General features: G+C 36.2%; 1 protein-coding gene across 1 annotated transcript; it reads right to left on the reverse strand.

Moving 5' to 3' along the window:
• Positions 1-8,137: 8,137 nt before the first annotated feature.
• On the reverse strand, positions 8,138-24,670 carry LOC121369249 (protein SAND-like). The gene is made up of 7 exons (XM_041494205.1): positions 24,407-24,670; positions 21,201-21,391; positions 19,126-19,564; positions 17,896-18,071; positions 17,348-17,468; positions 16,391-16,672; positions 8,138-12,591 (listed from the first exon to the last, which is right to left on the reverse strand). Exons 1-7 carry the CDS (start codon positions 24,668-24,670, stop codon positions 12,451-12,453), a joined length of 1,614 nt encoding a protein of 537 aa, XP_041350139.1. The 3' UTR covers positions 8,138-12,450.
• Positions 24,671-26,954: the final 2,284 nt, after the last annotated feature.

The raw sequence follows: 26,954 nt of genomic DNA on the forward strand, positions 1-26,954 counted from the left end.
GTGTCTGTCTCCTGCCGGGCTAGGAATGAACTGAACTCACCCTTCTAATACCAGATGCAAGATTTAAGTGGTGCAATTGGACTCGATTTTGGTCGCAACTTTCTGTCCGTTTAAAGTAGCACCATTACAGTGTTACTAACCTGAAACATTAATGATTCCATTTAATAATTCTAGTACACATAATTAAATGTCAATTTTAATGCATATATTTTAACAGGATTATATTAATATTATTTATATGCACTGATTTGACCTTTAATTAATTATATGCATGTATATATTAAATATTATTATTATTATTATTATTATTATTATTAATTGTAATTATCCACTTATGTACGTGTTCACAAATCAGTATGAAAAGTTATTAGATCAACCAATCAGTTTTTACTTTATGTCTACAACGGTCAAGACCAAACAATAAAACGTTCACTCACAGACACGCGCGCGCACGCACGCACACATGCACACATAGATACATCCACAAATACGTACGTACGTACGTACCTACAGACAGACAGACAGAAAGACGGGTAAAAAAACAAAACACCACAGATATAAGCATAATTAATATACATTGTTAATATTTTTTTCTTTGAGGGTTTTACTATTATTACTATTTTTATTTTTGTTTATCGTACGAGGTCCAATTTTCGTTCGGGTTCTCTTGAGGACACAGAAAATAACCATATCATTCTCAAACATGTGATGACTGGTCTGGAGTGGCGGTCCTCTTTGTGGAGGTGCCGAAGAGGTGGGGTATCTAGTGGGGAATCGCCTCGAGAGTGGCTGTCCTCCTATGGACGAGGCACTAGATAGAATAGAATAGATTGGATGTTTAACGACACTCCAGCACGAAAAATATGTCGGCTTTTGGGTGTCAAACTATTGTGCATGCAAAAATAAAGTGATAATCAACATCAATATGACAAACTTTGAATCGTTCACATCTGCATTATTGACTTCCTGTCTAAATATTTCACGTCATCGCAAACAGTCTTAAAGATACAATATAAAAACAATATTTGATTTTCAGTGACCAACAAAAAATTTCGTTGTTTTTTTAATCCGTCTGAGGTTTTCATTTAACTGTATATAGGCACATGTTTACTCTTGTATTATATTACAAATTATTATTGTGTCATACTACAAACACATAATGTTGTTGAAACCTGTCTACTCTTGTACTTCTATTTATGCACCAAATATTGTTTTCATGGAAATCCGCTGTAGTATATTTATGGAAGAGTAATTTTTATCTGCACGTTTCGTATCTTGGTTCATTATGTTTCTGTACTCTTATTCATCGGCATTATTGCTATTTTAAAATACGTTTTCGGGGTTTTTTAAAAACCCAAGAATTAAATATTTTGCTGGGGTGTTATTGTCCCATTAATTTGAGTTCCAAGTAGTGCATGAAAACATAACTCTACTTCGGTGAAACGTCTACAATTCACCATAAGTTATGGCATAACGTTTAAGTTTGTGAATTGATTGTTGAAATAAAGGATAAAGGACCACATTTTAAGGTTAATAAAGTTTTCTGTATTTTGCTGTTGTAATAATGGCATTTATACAATATATAAGTGATAGTTTTAATGGCAGATGTTCATGTTTTTAACAAGCAGATAGTGATGATCGTTATAATCCTCTTAGAGTCGACCAAACTAATATCATAAAAAGTTAACGTTTAAATATTGAAATATTAATTTCTAATAAGGTCGATCTAACCACATAAAGGTTCTGTTGGTATTTTGACTAACCATGTACAAAAAATAAAAAAAACGTTCGAGACAGTGTAATTTTAGCTGTCGTCAAACTTAGCCCGCAGAAAGCCTGTGGTTGTAATTAGTAGACTATTTTAGCTGAATTGGACATTTTTGTTTGATTATGTAGTATAATCGACATAGCAGTTGGACCTAATCTGTGTAATTAACTCGACCGCGTTAACCTGACTGTGAAGATAATTACATGTATATAGCAACTGCAATGTCACCATGACGTGTCGAATTTGGTAATTTAAAAAATCTGATGGTCCGATTCTATTCGTCGTCGGTAGCTAGTAGAGAAAAATAAAAGACATTTTTGTATTAACGACACCCCAGCACATTGTGTAATAGTGAGTTTTGGTTTTCAGACATAGAAGGGCCGTTCGGCATTTTTCTTTATTAAACATGGTTAACAATTAAATAAATACAGGATTTTCCGTTGTAATGTGTCATATTGTTGTGGCATATTTAATTATTTAAACAACAATTTAGACAGAATAACATGACACACATATCATTACGAACCAGCGTGTAAAGAATCCTAGCTACACGCATATCATATCATATCATATCATATCATATCATATCATATCATATATATTAGCTAGCATATCCCGTGTAATCAAAGTATGTGATATTTCTGAGATCACATACTTTCAGAATTCGACAACTGTGCAAATTTGATGCAAATTAATCGATATCACGCCACTACGTTTATTGGCATTTAAGCAACCGTACTACGGTGACACTAAATAACTGGCGTATGCATTCATAGTCAGCAAACAAAAACATTTCAATAGCAACTTTACAGTGAAAGCTGTCCAACGTTTAGAAAACAAAAAACGTTAAGCACTAGTTTATTTTTATGTAAGGATATTCTACATGACGTCATTCGAGTTTGATGTCATATCCATTCAAAAAGACACCACGTCAGATATTCTTACGTCATTTGAATATCGGGTAATGGCTGACGGGAATTAAAGTTGTGTCGAAAATAAAGGCTTTTAGACAAAAAATAGCTGAGGTAATAAATAGAATAACAAACTCGGTACCAGTTATTATCAAATTTAAGTAACGCGTTAAATAATTGGCAACTGAAAATTGTTTCACTCGGGACATAAATTTGATAATAACTGGTAACTCGTTTATTATCCTCTATATATGTCTGAGGAAGATATTAGACAAAGACAAACTAAAGTAACGCGTGCCGTTGACAATATCATTCACACGCATTGACTAAAGTCATCAAGTGTGATATGGTTAACAACCCATTATTAAACGTTGAGAGATGGATGGCCTACGATAGCAGAGATACAAGCCGTTGAAAGAACAGATCTTGTAAATAAAGTTAATTAATATTAATTCAATCTTTTAAATCGCATGCCCATTACTTACAACTAGGAGGGAAAAAGTAAAACCTGAAGTGTGTTCAGGAGGGCGAGTGCTCGCGATTGCGTGCTAGACTGGTGCTTGCGCCTAACATTAAATGAATGTGATACGACAGAATACTGTGGTGTCAGTGAAATTGTTTACGAGTGTTCACCCTCCTGAACACCCCAGTTTTTAGATGGGTTTTTGTTTGTTTGTGGGTTGTTGTTGTTGTTGTTGGTTTTTGGGGTGTTTTTTTTTTTTGGGGGGGGGGGGGTTGTTGTTTAAAGCTGTTTTTGTTGTTTGAAATAAGTGCGTATTTTTATTGTTATTGTTGTTGTTTGTTTCTTTCTTTGTACATTTGTTTGTTTGCTGGTTGGAGTCTTGAATTGTGGAGAGTTTATTATTTAATAGTAGGCCTAATAAGTACTCCATAACAACAATAGCCTAACGGCGAATAAATTATTTAAAAATTATTACTAAGAAGTAATAGCTCTTTAATATTTTTAAAACTATATACACACATACCCACACATACACACACACGCGCGCGCGCGCACACACACACACACACACATACACACACACACACACACACACACACACATACACATATACTAGTAGTATGTGTATTTTAATTACTGCTTAATACTGTTTTACCCTTCATGAAAATCATTATTGTTTTAAAAGAACAATCACAAAAAAATTCCATGGCATTCATGTTTTATATACACATATATACTGTTACAGTGTTAAATGCACGATGTACATGTTTTACAGATTACAGAATGATGTTGCACGTATTAAATTAAACAAGAGAGTGCTATTTTGACACTCTTAGTTCTGGACATTGTAAATGATACGACCACAAAAGCATAATTTCTCATGTGAAATGATCCCATATTATCAGGAAATAGCATTTAGTGTAATTTACACTCGTGACAATTGCCCTTGTTAAAAAGACGTGACATTTGTTTAGTAGTTTGTCGTAATTTATGTGTAAATATACACGTTGTGGACCCGGCATGACATTTCGCCACCATAGTTCATTGGATAACTTGTCAGCTTACAAGTGTATTGGGAAGTGCGAACATTATCGTAATATTTATAAAATTAAATAAATATTCACACGTCGTACTGTGACTTCATTATTAAAGTTTAAATGAGATTCCACAGAACGACTTATTTTATAAAATTAAAGTTTATTTTGTTTAACAACACCACTAAAACACATAGATGTATGAATCATCGGCTATTAAATGTAAAAAATGTGATAATTGTGATATATAGACTGAGAGAAAATCCGCTAGAGTTTCTCATTAGCAACAGAGGATCTTATAAATGCACTTTCGACAGCTAGGACAAACGTACCACAGCTTCTTAGTATACAAGTCGTGGGACATTGTTTTTGACAGGGTAGACCCTATTAAACAATGTGTCCTCCGAGGGGTTTCGACCCCACTATTCAAGCACCTCAGGCGAGCGGTCTGCAGGTTTAGCTAGATTCCACCCAACATATTTTGTAACCCCTATGTTTGAAAGTTGGTCTATTGTGTTGTAAATATTGTATATAACACATGTTTTGTAATGAAATAAAAGGAACTGTTAGTTGTCGTTGTAAAATGACTACCACTAATTAAATTTACACATTAAATAGATGTTTTTGTTTAGAATATTCGTATCCGTATACTAGTATTCAATGTTTTCTGGTCTTCCTAATGCTTGTAGTACCCCAAATTAGATTTTATATTCTAGTAATTTTGTCCCCACAAAAAAGTAATTTCACATATATATGTGATAACAATTTAAAGACATATAATATGACTGGTTGCTCCACAGACATCTCATCTGGTAAGGGATTGGTTGACTTGTAACATATATGGTTGACCTGAAACTGGTTAGTCTGTGACGCGTAAGTTGGCAACAACTGTAGTTTTAATTGGAAAATACTTTTAAATGTATTTGATTTTTGAGGCATAGAATACTACATTCGTGTCTGTTAGATACCATTTATTTTACAACTCATTGTTGATAAACGTGTCCTAATCACTTTCGCTCGTTAAGATATGTTTTAAAACAACTCTTTGTAAGATAAATGATATTATCCAACCTGTGTAGTATTCTCTATGTATATACTTGTATTATATATATTACGAAATAAAATGACGATTGAGCTGCTACAAATATTAGGACGATTTGAAATATTTTGAATATACAGACACTGATGCTTCTAAACCAATATTTAATATGTGATTTTAGTCGTTAAAAAGGCTCTGTTGGTCGGAAACACGTTACGGTGGGGGTTGGGGTGGCTGGGGACCGGATCAGGTATCCGTTTGAAATCAACAAAACTATTTGCATAAATGTTTGTTAACTTCAGTATTTATCTGTTATTATGGAGGGTAAAAGATGCTAGTTTTTTCTTCTATTTTCTTTTTTTATTATGCGTGTGTGCGTGTCAATATGTTTCGTGTGCGGGTGTGTGTGTCACTGTTTCGTGTGTGTGTGTGTGGGGGGTGTGGGGGTGTGAGAGTCAACACTATATGCCACCATGTTATAAATGTATTTTAAATACAATTATCTGTAAATAACAGATTCAGGATCGGTTACAGGGTGACAGGGGAAAGCAACAGGTGAGGGTGGGTGTAGGTACAGAGTTGACCAAGCCCAATCGAATATACCAGCGAATAGTTGTCAGTGCGCGTATTTATTTCCCATTGTGAAATACATATTTTATTTTACTTATAATAATTTTATCTAATAAATGTCCCTGTTTAAAATATTGTTGTTCACAGTTTTAGACATATATATACATATATATCTTCTGATAGCTCTTCCTGGTTGTTATCTTGAGCTCGTGGTCTTGTTGACCACTCCCCCCCCCCCCCCCCCCCCCCGTTATCACGCTGGACAGGAGATAGGCCTTTGCAACAGGGAATGAATAATAATAAATAAATAAAAATTAAAAATTGTTGTTTTCTTCTGTTTTCCTTACATTTCTACTATAATAAATAGTGAACTAGATAACGACAACCTTAGTTATAATGTACGACATCTGGTATGTGCACAAATAAATAGTGAACTAGATAACGACAACCTTAGTTATAATGTACGACATCTGGTATGTGCACAAATAAATAGTGAACTAGATAACGACAACCTTAGTTATAATGTACGACATCTGGTATGTGCACATTTGTCCAATCCTCTTGGATTAATTTCAAACTATTGGAAATTCGATCTTGTAATTGACTACAGCAAACCGTGGCTTCACACAGTCGCAGAAATTGGCTAATTTAAGTCGAAATGTATAATAACGTCTACAGCAAGAGAAAGAAAAGTACCATAGATTCAAACACACACCCAAAAAAAATTAGTCCCGAAAACTGCAAAAGAAAAAGAAAGAATCGACTAACATGAAAAATTCGAAAAAAAGATTAAATCTTTTCGTTTGACCTTATTGATGCGGCTTACAAAACGTTTAGCCGTCATTATGGCTCATTGATTATAGAATCAATTAGAATGGGAGAAAGTGTTAGCTGCAGCTGTTGCAACCAAATTGACTCAGAAAGAAGGTGTCTCCCAATATCAATCTTGTACTTGGCCAAAAGTTTGAAATTACCTCCAGAAGAGCGAGGTTCAATATTGAATCTGTAGCTGTCGACCGCTTCGTGATGAGTGATGGCAGAAACACAGACGTTATCAAAGAAAACCCGGGCGAAGGACAGAGCAAACATACGACCATGAAAACTTATTGTAGGCCCTACGTCAGTGGGTTTGGCTGTGGCCACAGACACAACCATGGAAGGTTATTTTGTTACAATTAGACATTTAGACTAAATTACATTTGACTGTTAACACAAATATTCGGAAATCTGATAGTGTCACTATTTTTTAAAATGATTCATCAGCGTATTCCGTGACAGCCCTCGCTCTCTGTCTGTCTGTCTCTGCGTCTCTCGCTGTCTGTCTGTCTGTCTGTCTGTCTGTCTCTCTCTCTCTCTCTCAATAAATTGATCAATCATCAATCTGTCTGTCTGTCTGTCTATTTATCTATCTATATACATCTATTGAACTGTGGTGCATGTTTAGATTGGTCAAGCCAGTCTTGGGATGGCAGTCTTCCTACAAGGATGTAGTGTCCTGAGGAATGGCAGTCTTCTTGCAGAGGAAACACCTGGCCGATTAATGGAAACAATGACAACCATGTCAATATCTTTTTGGTTGCCTTGTGTAAGAGATAAGATTATGAGATTGCTCCAGACTATCATTTTGAACACATAAAAAAGCCAGTCCACGTGGAATATACATCAGCAGATTCCAAAATATATACTCACTTTTAAAAAAGTTCCTTTGCACGTATTGCACAAGGTTACGTTTAATGGTAATGGAAAAAAGGCGTTTTAAAAACATTGAGACGATTTACCCAATTTAAGTTGAAACCATCATCTTTGTCAAATTTCAACCATTTACATTTAACTTTGCTGTTGGTTTGAAACCATTTTATTTGGTGCAGAGACAATGCAGTGAAGACATTCTTAAAACACACATCAAGGACAGACGACCACCGAGGAGAGGATGATTGTAGCATTTATAAGAGGGGTATCTGTAGACATTAGTTAGCACAATAATTTGATGTGGCTCGTCACTGCTTTGTAATCAGCAGTCTGCTTCACTAATGACATATACTCAAAAATAATTAATCAAGGACCAGTAAAACATTTTGGTCAGTTTTTGCCAGTTATATTTGTTATCCAGTTTTGATCACAGATGAGTACTTGTGATCAGTGATGCATGGAAACATTGTACAAGCAGTGAGTAGTTTTCTATTTTGTACCAAAACCGAAATTATCTACTGGTCCTGTTCTGTCGTTAAAGTCAATAATAAAAATCATCTTTTCACTTGATGTGACCGATATCCTGAAAGATTATTTAAATATGACATATGTTGGCACTAGAGTAATGGTCAGAGATTCCAACAAAAAACTGAATACGTAATACATAGTTTATTTCTCTTTATTATACAGAACTCTGCAGTGCATGAGTAGATAAATATATACATTCTGAAAACAACAATCTCACTGAACATAGATTTTACTGTCATCTCGGTCTTATCTCCATTCATAGATCTCAGTAAAGACTAAATTTAAATCCAGCCAATCAAAACATTGCTGCAACAAATCTGCCAGCAGCTTGAGACAGAATGGCTGTTGACAATGAAAGTGTTATGATATGAAATGAAGGGTGTTGGAGAAATGTTAAAGCATGCCTTTCATGGACATGCCTTCTGACTTTGCTACAGTTGTCCAAGGCAAGCAAATGTCAGATGTATAAACAGAGAGAAGGCTGAATGGACAGCGATCGTAATACAGTTAAGACTGTGTTAACAGTAATAAATAATCTTTATATTACATAACAACAACTCATTAGCAATCAGTAAAATGTAGGTAGATATTTGGCACACTGCACACAAGTTTAACTGTTCGCCTTCCCTAGTGTAGCTGCCATGGTAACATGAATTTAGTCATATGTACCTGCTAAATGTTTTATAAAAAGAAACAAAAATAACTAGGCCAACTTAGTTTAAATCAAAGTCAAGAATCAAACCTGTTCTACTGCAACCTAAGGGGACCTAAAAACCTCTTATAATTTTAAGTCTGGAATTACAGGTGTGTTGAGTTAGGTATTATTCACATCTCACTCAACACCAACTCAATCCAATATCGCAATATAACCTAATTATTATCACCTTGATAATGCCAAACTTACATAAATCTGAGTTAGGCCTCCTGAATTATCTCTTTACCAAAGCACAGAAAACTAATTCAAACCTGGTTCATAATAATCAACATTTCCACTGGTGTACTAGTGGGGTACCAAGACTCTAAATTCATTATTTGGAGTGGGAAGCAATCTTTGCTTCTCAGCTTTCAGCAATCTTTGCTTCTCAGCTTTCAGGATAGAAGCAAATGATTGAAATTGAGAAGCAGTTCTATAAAATAGTCTGAAAATTAGACCTGTAGTGTAAGTTTTTAAATATGAATGTGGAAGACTCAAGTCAAACATGGACAAAAATGTGAGATTGAAAATCAAGAATTCTGGATATATCTTAAATATTGTCGAAATTAAGACGGGAAAGCAAAAGATGCTTGTGAAGTTGATTATCAGGAAGCATATTGTTTATATTGCAACCTGCTTCTCACCAATTTTGAGCCTTTGGATACCATCTTGCCCGCCTTAAAGCATACATAAATAAAAAATATTTTGTACGAAAAATTTATCATCAACATTTTTTGTTAGGTCATCAAACCCCTCTGCTATAATGCACTGTTTCTACATTTGTCAAAAGTTTAAGCTTTTAAAGCAAAAATTAATAAAATAAATGGATCAGGCAAAATGGCTAGAATTCATTTCATATTGGAGTTGGCACAGTGTTAACAAGGAGACGTATTTCTCTACAGCAGCGCGGTGTCAGAAAGGTGTAGAGACTACACAAGCTGGACCTAATCCCGTAACACATGTCATACGACTTTCACAAGCCAAACCTTGAAATAACTGCATGAGTTACTAACACAGTCAGAATGTACTACATCTGACAATAGTTGACCTACGTCCAGCCACTGGTCTTGTCAGAGGCTGGGCACAGGATGGACGTGTCTGAACCTTCGTTGGATATAGGCACGTTAATAGAGTTACATGGACATGGCGTCGAAAGCAGGTGGTGATGGTGTGCATGTGTTTAGTGGTGGCGTGGGTGGGGGACGTGCATTGCCTCACACTCGAACTTTGAAGCTGAGGTGGCTTTGAAGCTGAGTATGTGTTGGCTTCATTGAGCTAAAATGCAAAATAGCAAATGGCCACCTAAGTTTGTGGCAACTTCCAAAGCCTATGAATGATTTACAGAATAGCAATGAAGCTTTTTACATAAGTGGTTGTTTAATGAGGGTAGCTGGCTGAGTACATTGGACTGCTGTTTAATGAGAAGAACAAATATTATAAACAATTTGAAGACTTTCTGAAGCATGCACAGAAAACAAAAGTTGCACAAAGTAAATAGTATTTTGTAAGCAGAAAGCAATAATTAATACTAAATATGATAGAAATCATAAAAGAAACAACCCAAACATGAATACACTAACAAGAGTTCATGACTGAAGTTAAATGAAAACAAAATAGCCATAATAATAATGAATATATAACTCTCAGTGGTTATAAAATGTGAATATTTTGTTTAAAGTGCTAACTTTACTACAGTATCACTATAGAATATGAAATGCATCAAATGAATGAACATAATTCGGTTCATTATCTCAACTACTCCACACAGCTTTTACACAGTTAACCATATATTCATTTAAAATAGATTACTCACAGTTAAAATGAATTTTTATTTCTTAAATTTTATCACAAACATACTACAATGTGTTTTTGTGAAGGGTTCATACACCATTTCTTTTTCTACCAAATTATGTAACATGTCATTTTGCAGGCCTAAAATCTCATGGCATTTTGAATTGCATAAGGGAAGTTATGGAAAATTAAAATGGTTGAAAACCATATTTAAAATAACACGAAATGAGATAAAAAAATTCACAAAACATTGTAGTATTGTTACCTTATACTGATGAACACAGAAAAATCCTTTAAACACAACTTTCAAATATGCACAAACATCCAGTCAGTTATGTGGTGCACTGTGGATCACCTGAACATTACTGAGTATGTAAACATAAGCAATGTAACAGAACAATAGATAATCTAGGTGAAACTCATGGGAACAGAGTTCTGATTGCCTAAGATTTTAAACTATTTTCCACAGAAATAGAAAATGCCTTTAACATTATAACAAGTATTTCAATCCATTACTTTCTCAGGGGATTCGGATCTGGGACAATGTTTTTGTTTTTTTAATTTTAAGTATTAATTTTCCTTAAAACAAATCAAAATATGCACTATGGGTAATTGTGTAAGTTTAGTGGATATTGCGTTCACTAGCTGCAAACACTAGTAAAACACTAGTTTGCAAATTATAAAAAATCATGACTGGCAACTTTCGAAAAACTCCAGGTGTGCTAGGTGTCACATGAACAGCACATACATACTTATACATACTTGTACATATTTTAGTGTTCTTTCTGTTTAATATTCCGACAATATCACCCGAAAGTAAATATCTTTGAAAATGTTTCAAGCAGGAACTCCCCTGCAGCACCATCTGCAAGAGGGGAGAAACCCCTCCCACACCCACCCACTCCACAACCCCAATGTCAAATTATTTCCACCGACCCTGTTTTCAAGACTTGTATGAACCCTGTGTTTTGAAAATAAAACATAGTTGACTGAATTTATTAATTTTTGTTAAACGCAGATGTTTAATCATTGTAAATACACATAGTACTTAACATGCATGAAGTCTAAAACAGGCTTTGTAAATTCAGCACAGTAAGTTTAGTTAAATTATTTTAAACAGTCATCCATCCACATCCATCAGACCATCATAGATTGCATGCAGAAATGCAAACTTAGTAAAAAATGTGCACCCTCAATTCATCAAGAGTGTGTCAATATTAATGTTGAATCTTACAAGTATACTTACACGTAAAAAGGCAATCATTCTAAACAGGGAACATTTGGTGGTGTAGACTAAATTTATTTCACTTTGAGCATCTAATGTTTGTATAACATACTAATATGTAATGTGGCATTGAATGTCAGTAATGTGGGCTTGACTGCCTGTTACAGTTAATTGTCTGACACAAAATGAGTCAATACAGCAAACTTGTGCATGTAAACCAGATGTTTTGTGGGCCAATACAGCAAACATATGCATGTAAACCAAATGTTATGTGGGCCAATACAAAAATTGTGTGCTCATGAACCAGATGTTTGGTAGGTCAGCACAACAAGCTTGTGCATATAAACCAAATGTTTTGGGGCCCAGAAATCTTGTGTTCATAAACCAGATGTTTGGTGAGCCAATACAGAAATCTTGTGTTAATAAACCACATGTTGATGTTAATTAAATACCATATTTCACTACCAAGTGGCTTTAAAATCATAGCTAGGAGGAAGATATCTCACAAATATTTCAGGAGAGCAAACATACACCCTGTTTCTTTTTTTAAAAACAAGTTAATAGAGATAAATAGGGCAGCAAATTGACAGAATGCTAATGGACAAAAGAGGTGGTTAACTTGTCAATGGCTGTTTTTAAGCCTCTGAACACTGCTGACTTCAATCTGAATCTGAAGACAATAAGCCTTGTTGAAAAACTAAGATTGCACCAAATATCTGCTATTATTTGTATCACAGTTCAAAATGTCACGGAATTGAGGATAAAAAGTCGATCTTCTTCACGCTTTATCCAACGTAACAGTTTGTTGACAGCGTGAATTGCACAAGTCTTTGTCACCAAGGGCCCAAACACAGCATACAACTCAAAACCTTGTGTCACCTGAAATATAATATTCACTTAATACTAGTATTTAAAGTCAACAGTAGTATAAACAACAATTCTGTCACAAGTGGATAAATCTCCATGAAAGTAAAACTTGATTTCTAACTCTACACACAATTTCAGCTCAATATCTTGAGGCATTATGACAAAAGTCTGAAAAACTATCCGAAAAACTATTTGTTCGACAGATTGACGGACAGACAGACAGAAGTATTGAAACTAAAGTACAACTAGTATGGACACTTAAGATGCAGTATATTAAATACCATTGCACATAAACCCAGTCTGATTAGACATTTTGCACGTACAACCTAACCATCAGCTATGGTAGGTAATATAACTTTTATTTCCTAATTAGTTAACTTTTTGTGTCCGAGCTGGAATGATGTCATAAACTAAGCCTTTTCATGACTTCATATTAATTGTGGCGTGCAGTGTATCTGTGCGCAGTGCGTCCACAACATAATTAAATGAACAGCATGCTGCACACCCTCATGTTACGTAAGGGTTAACAACATATATACAATAACTATATAATAACTCACACAACCCAGCAGTGTTTCAGTTATAATACACCCATTGACCCAACCCAGCAGTGTTTTAGTTATAATACACCCACTGACCCATCCCAGCAGTGTTTCAGCTATAATACACCCACTGACCCAACCCAGCAGTGTTTCAGTTATAATACACCCACTGACCCATCCCAGCAGTGTTTCAGCTATAATATACCCACTGACCCATCCCAGCAGTGTTTCAGCTATAATACACCCACTGACCCATCCCAGCAGTGTTTCAGCTATAATACACCCACTGACCCATCCCAGCAGTGTTTCAGCTATAATACACCCACTGACCCATCCCAGCAGTGTTTCAGCTATAATACACCCACTGACCCATCCCAGCAGTGTTTCAGCTATAATACCCCAGCCCAGTGTTTTCAGCTATAATAATACACCCACTGACCCATCCCAGCAGTGTTTCAGCTATAATACACCCACTGACCCATCCCAGCAGTGTTTCAGCTATAATACACCCACTGACCCAACCCAGCAGTGTTTCAGCTATAATACACCCACTGACCCATCCCAGCAGTGTTTCAGCTATAATACACCCACTGACCCATCCCAGCAGTGTTTCAGCTATAATACACCCACTGACCCAACCCAGCAGTGTTTCAGCTATAATACACCCACTGACCCAACCCAGCAGTGTTTCAACTATATAATAATACACCCACTCACCCATCCAAGCAGTGTTTCAGCTATAATACACCCACTGACCCAACCCAGCAGTGTTTCAACTATATAATAATACACCCACTCACCCATCCAAGCAGTGTTTCAGCTATAATACACCCACTGACCCAACCCAGCAGTGTTTCAGCTATAATACACCCACTGACCCAACCCAGCAGTGTTTCAGCTATAATACACCCACTGACCCAACCCAGCAGTGTTTCAGCTATAATACACCCACTGACCCAACCCAGCAGTGTTTCAGCTATAATACACCCACTGACCCAACCCAGCAGTGTTTCAGCTATAATACACCCACTGACCCAACCCAGCAGTGTTTCAGCTATAATACACCCACTGACCCATCCAAGCAGTGTTTCAGCTATAATACACCCACTGACCCAACCCAGCAGTGTTTCAACTATATAATAATACACCCACTCACCCATCCAAGCAGTGTTTCAGCTATAATACACCCACTGACCCAACCCAGCAGTGTTTCAACTATATAATAATACACCCACTCACCCATCCAAGCAGTGTTTCAGCTATAATACACCCACTGACCCAACCCAGCAGTGTTTCAGCTATAATACACCCACTGACCCAACCCAGGAGTGTTTCAACTATAATACACCCACTGACCCAACCCAGCAGTGTTTCAGCTATAATACACCCACTGACCCAACCCAGCAGTGTTTCAGCTATAATACACCCACTGACCCAACCCAGCAGTGTTTCAGCTATAATACACCCACTGACCTAACCCAGCAGTGTTTCAACTATATACACCCACTGACCCAACCCAGCAGTGTTTCAACTATATACACCCACTCACCCAACCCAGCAGTGTTTTAACTATATAATAATACACCCACTCACCCATCCAAGCAGTGTTTCAGCTATATAATAATACACCCACTGACCCAACCCAGCAGTGTTTCAGCTATATAATAATACACCCACTGACCCATCCAAGCAGTGTTTCAGCTATAATACACCCACTGACCCAACCCAGCAGTGTTTCAACTATATAATAATACACCCACTCACCCATCCAAGCAGTGTTTCAGCTATATAATAATACACCCACTGACCCAACCCAGCAGTGTTTCAGCTATATAATAATACACCCACTGACCCAACCCAGCAGTGTTTCAGCTATATAATAATACACCCACTGACCCATCCAAGCAGTGTTTCAGCTATAATACACCCACTGACCCAACCCAGCAGTGTTTCAGCTATATAATAATACACCCACTGACCCAACCCAGCAGTGTTTCAGCTATATAATAATACACCCACTCACCCATCCAAGCAGTGTTTCAGCTATAATACACCCACTGACCCAACCCAGCAGTGTTTTAGCTATATAATAATACACCCACTGACCCAACCCAGCAGTGTTTCAGCTATATAATAATACACCCACTCACCCATCCAAGCAGTGTTTCAGCTATAATACACCCACTGACCCAACCCAGCAGTGTTTCAGCTATATAATAATACACCCACTGACCCAACCCAGCAGTGTTTCAGCTATATAATAATACACCCACTCACCCATCCAAGCAGTGTTTCAGCTATAATACACCCACTGACCCAACCCAGCAGTGTTTCAGCTATATAATAATACACCCACTGACCCAACCCAGCAGTGTTTCAGCTATATAATAATACACCCACTGACCCAACCCAGCAGTGTTTCAGCTATAATACACCCACTGACCCAACCCAGCAGTGTTTCAGCTATAATACACCCACTGACCCAACCCAGCAGTGTTTCAGCTATATAATAATACACCCACTCACCCATCCAAGCAGTGTTTCAGCTATATAATAATACACCCACTGACCCAACCCAGCAGTGTTTCAGCTATATAATAATACACCCACTGACCCAACCCAGCAGTGTTTCAGCTATATAATAATACACCCACTGACCCAACCCAGCAGTGTTTCAGCTATATAATAATACACCCACTCACCCATCCAAGCAGTGTTTCAGCTATATAATAATACACCCACTCACCCATCCAAGCAGTGTTTCAGCTATAATACACCCACTGACCCAACCCAGCAGTGTTTCAGCTATATAATAATACACCCACTGACCCAACCCAGCAGTGTTTCAGCTATATAATAATACACCCACTGACCCAACCCAGCAGTGTTTCAGCTATATAATAATACACCCACTAACCCAACCCAGCAGTGTTTCAGCTATATAATAATACACCCACTGACCCAACCCAGCAGTGTTTCAGCTATATAATAATACACCCACTCACCCATCCAAGCAGTGTTTCAGCTATATAATAATACACCCACTGACCCAACCCAGCAGTGTTTCAGCTATATAATAATACACCCACTGACCCAACCCAGCAGTGTTTCAGCTATATAATAATACACCCACTGACCCAACCCAGCAGTGTTTCAGCTATATAATAATACACCCACTGACCCAACCCAGCAGTGTTTCAGCTATATAATAATACACCCACTGACCCAACCCAGCAGTGTTTCAGCTATATAATAATACACCCACTCACCCATCCAAGCAGTGTTTCGTATGGTCCCACATGATAGAGTATCTTCAGTGGCCGCCCGGACGTGTGTATTCTGTGGTGCAGATACTGGTACAAGCCAAATAGTCTCTCCTGATCCGATTGGCTGAGGTAGGGAGCCTCTCTTTCAGGACTTGTGTACTGTGCCGTGCTACGAGACTTGTACAGGAAGTGCCACAAGTTGGGGATGCCGCACTGCTGAATACTGTAACTCGTCTTCTGCAGAGAGTCGGCTATTGCCTGGAGAGCGTTATACTTTAACAACCGCTGTGGAAAAAAGAAGAAGAAAAGAGTGAAAAGATCAACAGAAAGGAATGCTTGTTTAATGATAATTTCAGCAAATTGCTTAGTTTGTAGTCATCAAATGTTACACATGGTAATTGTGACATTTTATTTATAGTGCTACGATAATTTATATGCCTTTTCCCCACATACAGGACTGCACATACCATGACATTTAATAAGTCATAGTTTAACCGAGGTGTGTGTATTATCTGTTTGTACATGTGTGTGTATGTGGGAATCAGCGTGTGTATATATGGAAATAGAGAATAAACTGTGCATTATGAACATCTGCTGCTTGTCACGATTTATTCAAAACCTCGAAGACTAGAAATATATATAAATATATATCAGCAATGAAAGCAGGTTATAAACTAAAACAATTTTTTTTTAGATATTTTAATATTGGCAGTTGGGTACTTAATTTGGCCCTAGTGTTATGGATGCACAATGGTTGAATATGGTAGCCTCCATTCAGAGTGTGTCCAAAGCATTAATTGAAACCACATAGTAAGTTTTCATCTGAGAATATGTAAAATCTTGGACAAGTAGTGGAAAATCTGGAAACAGTACAGACGACTAGAAATCTGTAATTGTGGATAAATGCAGAAACGGTTATCTCTGAATACACCAATGTCTGTACTGTGTGTCGACCCTCACCTCCCTGATGCGCGTCTTGCAGTCAGACAGAGCGAAGAATGACTCCCGGTCAACACTCAGCAGAAGCAAACAGGTGTCACAGCTCTCATCCAGGTATGACACGTGGGCTTGCAGAAAGCCACTGAAACAACAGAGGAAAAATCAGTAAATAAACAAATCACGGTACAGACATATACCACTATCAATATAGAGGCAAAATACATTTGTGTAAAAAAAAAAAAAAAAAAGGAATAAGATACCAGCACAGGTAAGTGTGCTCCAAACAAAGTTAGTTATGTTACAAAGTGACCATTCTAGATTTGGGCAAACTTCTTGCCTCTGAATTCAAATATTCATTTACGAGTTTTTTTTATTGAAAACATATTTTATTGCACCCAAAGATTAATAATAATAATAACAACAAAGCATCGGGCACAAGTTTGATAACAAACAAGACCTCTCCAATAAAAAATAGTAGTACCACAAACAAAAACCACTGGTACCTGCATTTCGTAAATTGTAATTCACAAACCTACAGTGGCCCTTAAATCATGTGACCCTGAACTGACCTTGAGTCGAACTTTGGCAGACATATTGGCGTCCATGACTCAGCAGCTTTAAATGACTCGGAGGCATTGACCAGATTAATTATAAGATGGAGATCCATTGGGTGGAGGAAATACTTCTTCATCCTCACCAGGGTTACCAGCTGATTGTTGGCAAGAATCAAACCAAACACCAGGTCCTGGAAAAACATACATTTCTGTGGTTAATATTTGTGTTCAAAATTTCAATAATTAGCAACAGTTGTTAACTGAAAAAAAAATGGATTAGCAGCAACTATTTCAACATTCAGAATTGTGTAGTGATCTATGAAACTTACATAGGGAATCACGATGTGTTACTGTACAAAATGTTCCCCATCTGAATAATCAATATGGATTTTTGTTAGAATAATATCATGTTTAACATTTTTTCCAGTGATAAACAAAATTTGAAGTAATTGGGTCAAAGTACTAGGATATTCCAAATGTATTTATCACTAAAAAATTAGTAACGTATTGTTCCAAATTTTGCTTTGATGTTTTACTACACAGATGCACATGTAAGAAGATTAATGCACTAATCATATAAACTCAGTATTGTCCCTTCAAAAACCAGACACGTGATACTAATTTATAAAAATACAGGTGAAAACGATGATAAACATTATTATTGTAAAAAGTTGAAAAATCTAAAGACCGTGAAGTAATTTACTGAGGTTCAGGGGCAACTGGCCCTCAAGATGGGTGAGGTCAGGGGACAGTTAGGAACCATAACGCTATTTTCTCTAGGTTTGTACATACAAATGTAGTAACCACTGGTGACAAGATCACCGATCATTTTAACCCCTGCTGAGCTCTATACCATACCCCAATAAACTGTTGACCCCAGTTTTCACATGTAACTTACTTTTTTGCATAAAATTAATGGAGCAACTACACACCAGGATGACCAGAAACCAATGAATTTGTCAAAACCGATATGTAAATAACAAGCTGTGAGCAACGAGTGGGTTAACAGTAAAAAGAAATAAGCTGTACTTGCCAAAAATATCTTACACTAATAACTAACAACTGTCAATAGCTTTAAATAAAGGGTTTTTTTTTAGCATTTCAGATTAAATCAAATCTACAAATCTACTTTGTGAAAATTATTTTATGGAAAACAAAACAACAACAAAAATCTGATAATCAAAATAAAAAACCCACATCCCTTAATAACTCATTAGAAATGATTTATGCATAAACTCTTCTTACCTTGACCTTGCCATGCTGGACAATGCTTTGAGCAATGATTTCTCTCACAGAGCTATCTAAAGGCAGACACCTTACAGCCCCTAGCAAGAATCCAGGCTCAGTGTCTATCAGGTTTAATAAGTTATCAAAGAATTTCTCTGCTCCCGTGAGCAGTCTACGTAAGTCGTAATTCCTCCTTTGTTTGAATATTTTGAAAAGTGTGGTGTGCGTTAAAACACTTAGGACCTGACTGTGAACATATGATAGCTGTAACAGTATCTGCTGAATTGAGTCAGACCCACACGTAACTCCCACTAACAACAGTGGGTCGCGTACTAAAAACACAAATTTGTGATCGCCGGCGATGATACAGCGAAGATTGTCTTTACTGTCCTGCACCACGGATACGAGAGCTTGCATCACTCCCATTATTGTCACCAGCTTATCTTCACTGCCATATCTGCAACACAGGATCCAAACGATAAGCACATTGTAACACATTGTAATATCTTCATTTTGTATAGATCTGTAAACATGTTGAAAACGCAGAAAATAACTTAGAAAATATCTTACTGGTTTTGTTTTGTTTTATTTGGGGGTTTTTAAGCATAAAATTCAGTTTCAATTTTATCCACCAATATCTGAAGGCATACCAGCAGCATAATGCACCCAGTCTTTATCATGTAACTATAAAACGAATGCTAATAATGAAACAACTTAATTCTTTAATTAAACACTCCTTCCAAACCTGAATACATGTGTTTGTTTTTACATATAGATTCATGTATCCTTGTAAATTTACCCTAAAGAGATGAATAAAGATAAAAAGAAATGATTTTAGAACCTCACTTTTTCTCAATTATTGCAGTGAAACCTTCAAAACTGGAATTCCCTCAAAACAGGATGTGTTTTGTGGCCCCTTTTAAAATATATGTACAGAAGAGAACCTCTCTAAACTGGATACCTCTTAAAACAAGACTTTTTACTTGGTCCCGAGGGTATCTGGTTTAGAGAAGTTTCACTATTCATGAAGAATCTGAATGTATAAACAGTCAAAACCATGCCTTTAAAAATGTTTTAAAAATTCACACTAAAAGACTTTCAATTATGGTTCATACACTTTACTGTTATTTTCCATGTTTTTTAAGCACCATCCAGAATATTTTTCATGGGTTTTGTACTTTGTTCCAGACATACCTCTAGGACATACAAATTTATTTAAAACAAAACAAACAATAATATTTTATAGAATGAATTATTAGTATGATACTGATAATAATACAGTGTTCGAGATTAAATTTCTAGGCCAGTATCCCAATTGGATACTAACATTCCAAAATCTGGTATACCACCTGAGAATTTAGTATTATATGGCATCCCAGTTGGATACTGGGTTCTTGAAGTCTGGTATCCAAAATTAAATTCTGGTATCCCTGGGATATCGGGATACCGTTAATCTCGAACACTGTAATATCTTTAGAAGCCTTCCAATTAATAAAACAATTAAATACCAAATATGAGTGTTAACAAAAACAACAAAAAACAACCCAAGCAGTAGATGCTATAGTTTTGCTTGTTTTGTTTTATATATTTTATGTGCAATGCACAAAATACTTGGAAGACATTATTGCATGTTATGTTTAGGTGCTTCTTCACAAATATGAAAATATTAAATTTAACAATTACATGTATATATTTCTATTTAAGTTATTATGGGGCAACTATGTTGTATTTGACCATTTGCGGGTGTTAACATTAGTTTTACTGTCGCAAATTTAGTTTTACCTGCGATGAGTTGTTTCCAATGGGAGTTGACCTCATATTATCATTACTGGCAGGGTTGAACAGAACTGCGAAATCAACAGAACTGATAACCAAAGTGATTAATCATTTATTTTTAGAATTGTTTAAAAAAGTGATATAAACAGCCACTTTTTAGATTTATAGAATAATTCCTTGAAAATTATTAAAATGTGGTTAATTTTATTAGCCAAAGACTAAACGTTATAGTCAGTTTGTATTTTGGCAATGGGCAGGGTGAGCCCTACATAAATTGAAATTCCATGACCAGGTTGTGTTGTTAAATTGACAGTTACCTGGAATAAACTGGTTTTCCCGCTTCACTGAGAATAAAAACGTGTTTTGTTTGTTGTCGCCACACTGAGTTATTAACATCGCCAACATCCTCTTCATCAGGGATTGAAATTTGGCTGACAATGGCTGCTGGATTTACACTATCTTTCACAGTCATCTTTCCAACCTCTGTGCATAAATCTTTTGTATTTCCCTACAAAGAAAATCATATCATCAACAAATAACATAAAATAATACAACAAAGGAACCATGCATTGATCAGTAAAATCGAAGGCACCCTGCAAATTAGTCTTGTTTGATAATGACATGTCTTAAAATTGTTGTATATTTATACAACACTTGCATGTAATATTTTGTTTGATGCAGATGGAATAATCATACATGCCCATTTGTCATGGTTTGAAAGAATATGGCACTTTAAAACTAAACCATGTATTTGTATTATAAAGTTAATGTGTATTTGGAGTCCTATAGACCCAATTAGAATTACAACAGTAAAATATAAAATTGGAGCACAATAAAATGGTGGAATTAAATGCTTGCTGTCCTCATATGTCTCTGGTAATTTAGGCTCATATTTTTCAATATATTATACAGTATGATTAGAACACTGTGGAAAATTCAACAGAGAAAAGATGCAATAATACTTCAAAGTGAACAAAAATTAATTATCCATGTAACACAAGCCCCGTAAAACAGTTTTATTTGAATATATAATTTCTATTAACAAACAGATCTACCAATGAATAGACAGGGCTTTAGATTTCACTAATGTGGGTAATTACTACATATATTTTTTATTGTTCTGAGCACAGCGAGATCTTTAAGGAGCATATTAATCTAATTAATTGAGGCTATGAAATGGAAGTGACTTGAAGGGTTGTAAATATTCAGAAGTATTAAGGATATTGAGTTATTTCAAGTTAATTGATGCACATTTTGGGGGCATATACTTATTTTGGGCTCACCCTCTTGCGTGATTTTCCATGAGTACAGGAAAACAGTTGTAATCACAGAATTAAGTAACTAAAACCAAATTCTTTATTTTAGTGAGAGATTTTTATTTCATTTTTTAATTTTAAATTGTGAATCAAGAATTGTTGTAAAAATAAAATTGTATTTCGAATTTGTTATTTTCTCTCAAGACTTATACTTCTGGATTTCACTGAAATTATTAATTTTGGTAGCATGTTACTACTGAAAGTTATTTTAATTTATTGTTTTTCTAGTGGCACCACCCTGTATTTGCTGGCCTGCATGACTGCACATAAGTCTGCACAGCAAACATTAAAACAACCACTTCTGCTGCTAATATTCACAAAAACAACAACAGGTAATGGATCCGACTTTTTTCTAAGTTCTAGACAACAAACACTTCCTATTATAGTCTGTTTCAGGAAAATTTTGATTATACAAATGCGATAAATAAAATTGGTGTTCCATGCTCCTTAGTTTGGATTTAACACAATGACAATATATGCTTGGATGTTTATGTTAACAGATAAAATAAAACTTTGATTTCATTTATGGATTCATAAATTACAATAAGGTATGTATTGAAGCTTCTATGTAAACTTGTATAAGTTAATATACAAGGTTAATCATTACAGCGGTGATAGACACGTGTTGACAGGTGATACAAAAACAGGAGGCATAAGGCTGGCAAAAGTATACGTTTAGTGTATTAGTTCAGAGGCTTTTCAATCAAATTGTTATCTATCAGTTTTATACATATGTTCACGATCAAGATGTGTTGTTTTAACAATTGTTTCATGAATTAAATTAACGTTGTTTCTTTGTTTACAAACATACCCCAACACTTGTTTCAAGACATAATGTAACATAATTGACATGACTGTGTATGCCCACATGACACGTAAGAAACAGGGCCTAGACCTACAACCGTGTCCGGTGTATCGGCGCGTCCGGTGATTCGGCGCACTTGGTATTTTGCTTGAGTGTGCTTAGGAAGTTGTCATGTTGACGGAGTTTTTAATGAATTAGGGCCTAAAGTTCAATTCCTTTTTCAGTGGTTAATCAAGTATCAAGATATTTATTGTTAAGGGTGCATTTAAATTTTTTTTTTAGAATTATCAATAATTATATAATAATTTCAAAATAAATCATTCACCTGTTTTCGTGTTTATAAACGCGAAGTAGGTCAACCTTATTGATATTAAGAATGTTAAAACCAATCTAAAAACACCTTTCCCGCATTTTAAAAATTATAGTAAACAGTATAAATGTAATTATTTTCGTTAGGTTATTTTTTTTATTTAAACCAAAAAAGAAAACACAGGCAAATGCAAAGAAAACGAAAATTTTACACCTTAATTGACAGTCATTCCAGTTCACAATTGTCACATTGTTATAAAAAATAAAAGCGAAATAAGATCCACGTGTGTGCACAATTTACCCGAGAAAAATAAAATCCATGTAGGCATCTTAGCCATGCATAACAATGAACATGTATGCATTTGCAGTACTGTGCCACTCGAGAAAACGATTCCGAAACTGATCATGAGATGGGTCATATGTGATCGTTCATTTTCATAGTAATATTTTTAACAAGACAAAACAAAAAAGAACTCAAATAATTCTGGGACAATAGTGTAGCGTTTATGGGCTAAAAGTGAGGTCATGGGCGGTTTATAAATAGCGGGGTCAACGATCTACATCTACTGCGCCGAATCGCCGGACATGCAAATCGTTTTGGATACATGGGGGTGCCTATATTTATGCACCATTTTAAAATGTTTATTTACTACAGACATAAAACAGTTTGTAGTGTATTTCAGATTATGCACTTCTTCATTGGTGAGAGACGCATTTTATTAAATATTTCACAATGTTCACATAGAAAATGGTCCTTGAAAGCTTAGGTGCGCCGATACACCGGACAGCACTGTATAAATAATGTACAATATTTCTGGTTATTTTAACTTTTAACTAATATACGTAGGCCTATTTGATTTTCATCTTGATTGCAAAACAATTAATTTCCAATTATTTTTCTTTTAGTGTTGTTTGTTTAAAACATTAAACACTGTCATGTTTTGAGGGGTTTTGTGGAGAGGGGGGTGTTTCAAATATAGACATTAGATCTGCCATTGATTTATTTGGTTGGCAAAGAGCATGAGTGTAAAATCCAAATGTCTATCTTATGCAGAGGTTTTATGTGTGTGTGTGTGTGTGTGTGTTTATTAACCTCATTCTGGTCCGATTCTTCTCCCGTGGATACTTCATTGACATCCGACACTGAACTTTGCTTTACAATAGCATGGATTGAACCTGCTTTTTTTCTTCGAAACTGTTCATCATCTATATCTATGTCTCCGTAATTTAAATTTTCGTAAGAGTCGCTAGCAATTAACATAGTTTGAGCAGTTATTCCTGGCGCTTCTGTCTCTAAGAACTCCCCTTGGTCAGATTCTGAAGCATTCGACTGCTCCGCCTCTTTGGATTCGGCCATTTTAAGACATTTTCTGTTTTTACAACGCTGAAGAGTGCGAGAATATGTTCGGTAAACGTCGTAACTTCTAGTCCACTCGGAACTCTACCATTCGGAGCACCTCGGCCAGTTACGTTTTTTTCATTATTCAGCCTCCAGTAAAATGAAATGAATGAATAGCCTTAGACCTCTAAAATAATGTACAATACTTATGGTTAAACTTAATATAGTTTCTTTCTTAAAATATCCATGTCTGTACATGCAAATTTGGTGTTTAGGCCTACTGCATTGATTTCGAAATGGCGATGCTTTGATGTAGTCAGCCAAAAGAGGTGTACCCCAACCCCTATCCAGTCTACACCAGTGTGCCACAGTGGTAGTGAACGAAGACATAGTGTAACAGAAAAATCGACCTCCACTAAGGCGATTTGATCACGGACTCTCATTACAGAGTCCAGCGTTCTATTAACTAAGCTAATAAAGATATCACCACCATAGCTAGTGACAGTAGGAGCACTTTATACCAACACTAATACACTGGTATTTTCAGTATCATTTTACTTTGGAAGATTGTTGCACGCGAAGGAAAGAAGAAGCGTTTTATTTAAAGACGCACTAAACATATTTTAATTATATGGCATCGGACATATGGTTAAGGATCATACAGATAATGAAAGACGAAACCCTCAGTCGCCGCGCAAGAGCTACTCTTTCCGATTAGCAACAAGGGATCTTTTATATGCAGCATCCCACTGACATGATAGTAGACAGTACATACCATGGTCTTTGTTACATATCAGTTGTGGAGCACTGACGAACGAGAAATAGCCTAATGGGCCCATCGGTGGGAGACCAAGACAGACCGACAACCATTAGCGTACGAGACTGGGGAGCAAATCCGCAAAACGATAGTCACAGTGATATTCGGCCAAATGTGCTAGCCTGAGACCTTTTTACCATATATGTATTTCCATCAATCTACACACAGAATTAGTAATCCATGTACCATTGTCTAGTGATTCGTTTGCAACCCTGTATAGCTGTTTGGCAGTATTGCTAATGTGAAAAAAAAAGTTGTTATGCAGATTCGGGAATTTTCGTTTAATTCGGACAAAACCCAGCCTCCCTCCCCCCTCCCTACAGAAATAGGAGCGAGCGCGTTGCCGCTGGGTTACGTCCATCCCTGTATTGCACAAATACGTAGTACGTGAGTGTCGACCTAATATTTTTAACTCTTAAGTTCCTGGGTACACATTTTTGCTACCTGAAATATCTGTCCAGGGCAGATTATTATGTTTGTTATGGGATTATTGTGGAAGACGATATCGAGATAAGAACCCTGCCCCTATCAGCGTACAGTCCGTTGACCTATATAGCCAACGTTCGCCACAAACTTTGATGCACGAGTAAAGTAGGCTGGCGAATATTGTTAACCGTATGACGTCATAGTGTACACGAGTGTCTCAACAGATATTCCGCCACACGTTATTTCTGGTGCAATAAAATTACACTGCAGCAAAGGTAGCCCAGTGGTAAACAATTCAACTATTGAGCGGTCGGTCTAGGGTCGATCCTCGTCGGTGGACCCATTGGGCAATTTCTCGTTCAAGCCAGTGCACCACGCCTGGTGTATGGTATATGCTATGCTGATTGTGGGATGGAGCATGTAAAATATCTATTACTACTAATGGAAAAATGAAGCGGGTTTCCCCCAAGAATATGAGTACCGTTAAAAATTATCAAATAATGTTTAACATTGAATTGCCGATGATTAATAAATCAATGTGCTCTAGTGGTGAGGTTAAACAAAACAAACCTTTTAACTTACTTTGACATGAGTAGCCCATTGTCTATCGAGACAATAGCTGTTCTTAGTTTTAAAACAAAACCCACCCAGAGGTATTTTTTTGTTTGTCTGGAGAAGGCCTTATATTACTGTCCTGATTCTTGTTTTATTGCACCGCCCCATCCCTTACGCCGCTTCCAATTTGTTACATTTATTGTCCGTACCCATCTTAAAGTTGTAAACAAAGTCGCCACAACAGTTCTTCTCGTCTTTTGAGTGATCAATAACAAACGAAATATTATTAATAAAAATATACTTTTATTTTTGTTATCACAATATAAACAAAAGTCAAAAAAAAATACAAATGCAGAAATATACAAACAGCAGCCATTTAACGTATGGACTCAGTGATCCGAATATACGAAGCCTGTTTTTCCTAACATGCACACGTGTTAAGACAAAACCACGCCTTGTGAATTTGGCCCATAGCAGGGTCGTAGATAGTATTTTTGTGTGTCT

Source organism: Gigantopelta aegis, chromosome 3 (genome assembly GCF_016097555.1).
Source record: "Gigantopelta aegis isolate Gae_Host chromosome 3, Gae_host_genome, whole genome shotgun sequence".
NCBI classification, from domain to species: domain Eukaryota; kingdom Metazoa; phylum Mollusca; class Gastropoda; order Neomphalida; family Peltospiridae; genus Gigantopelta; species Gigantopelta aegis.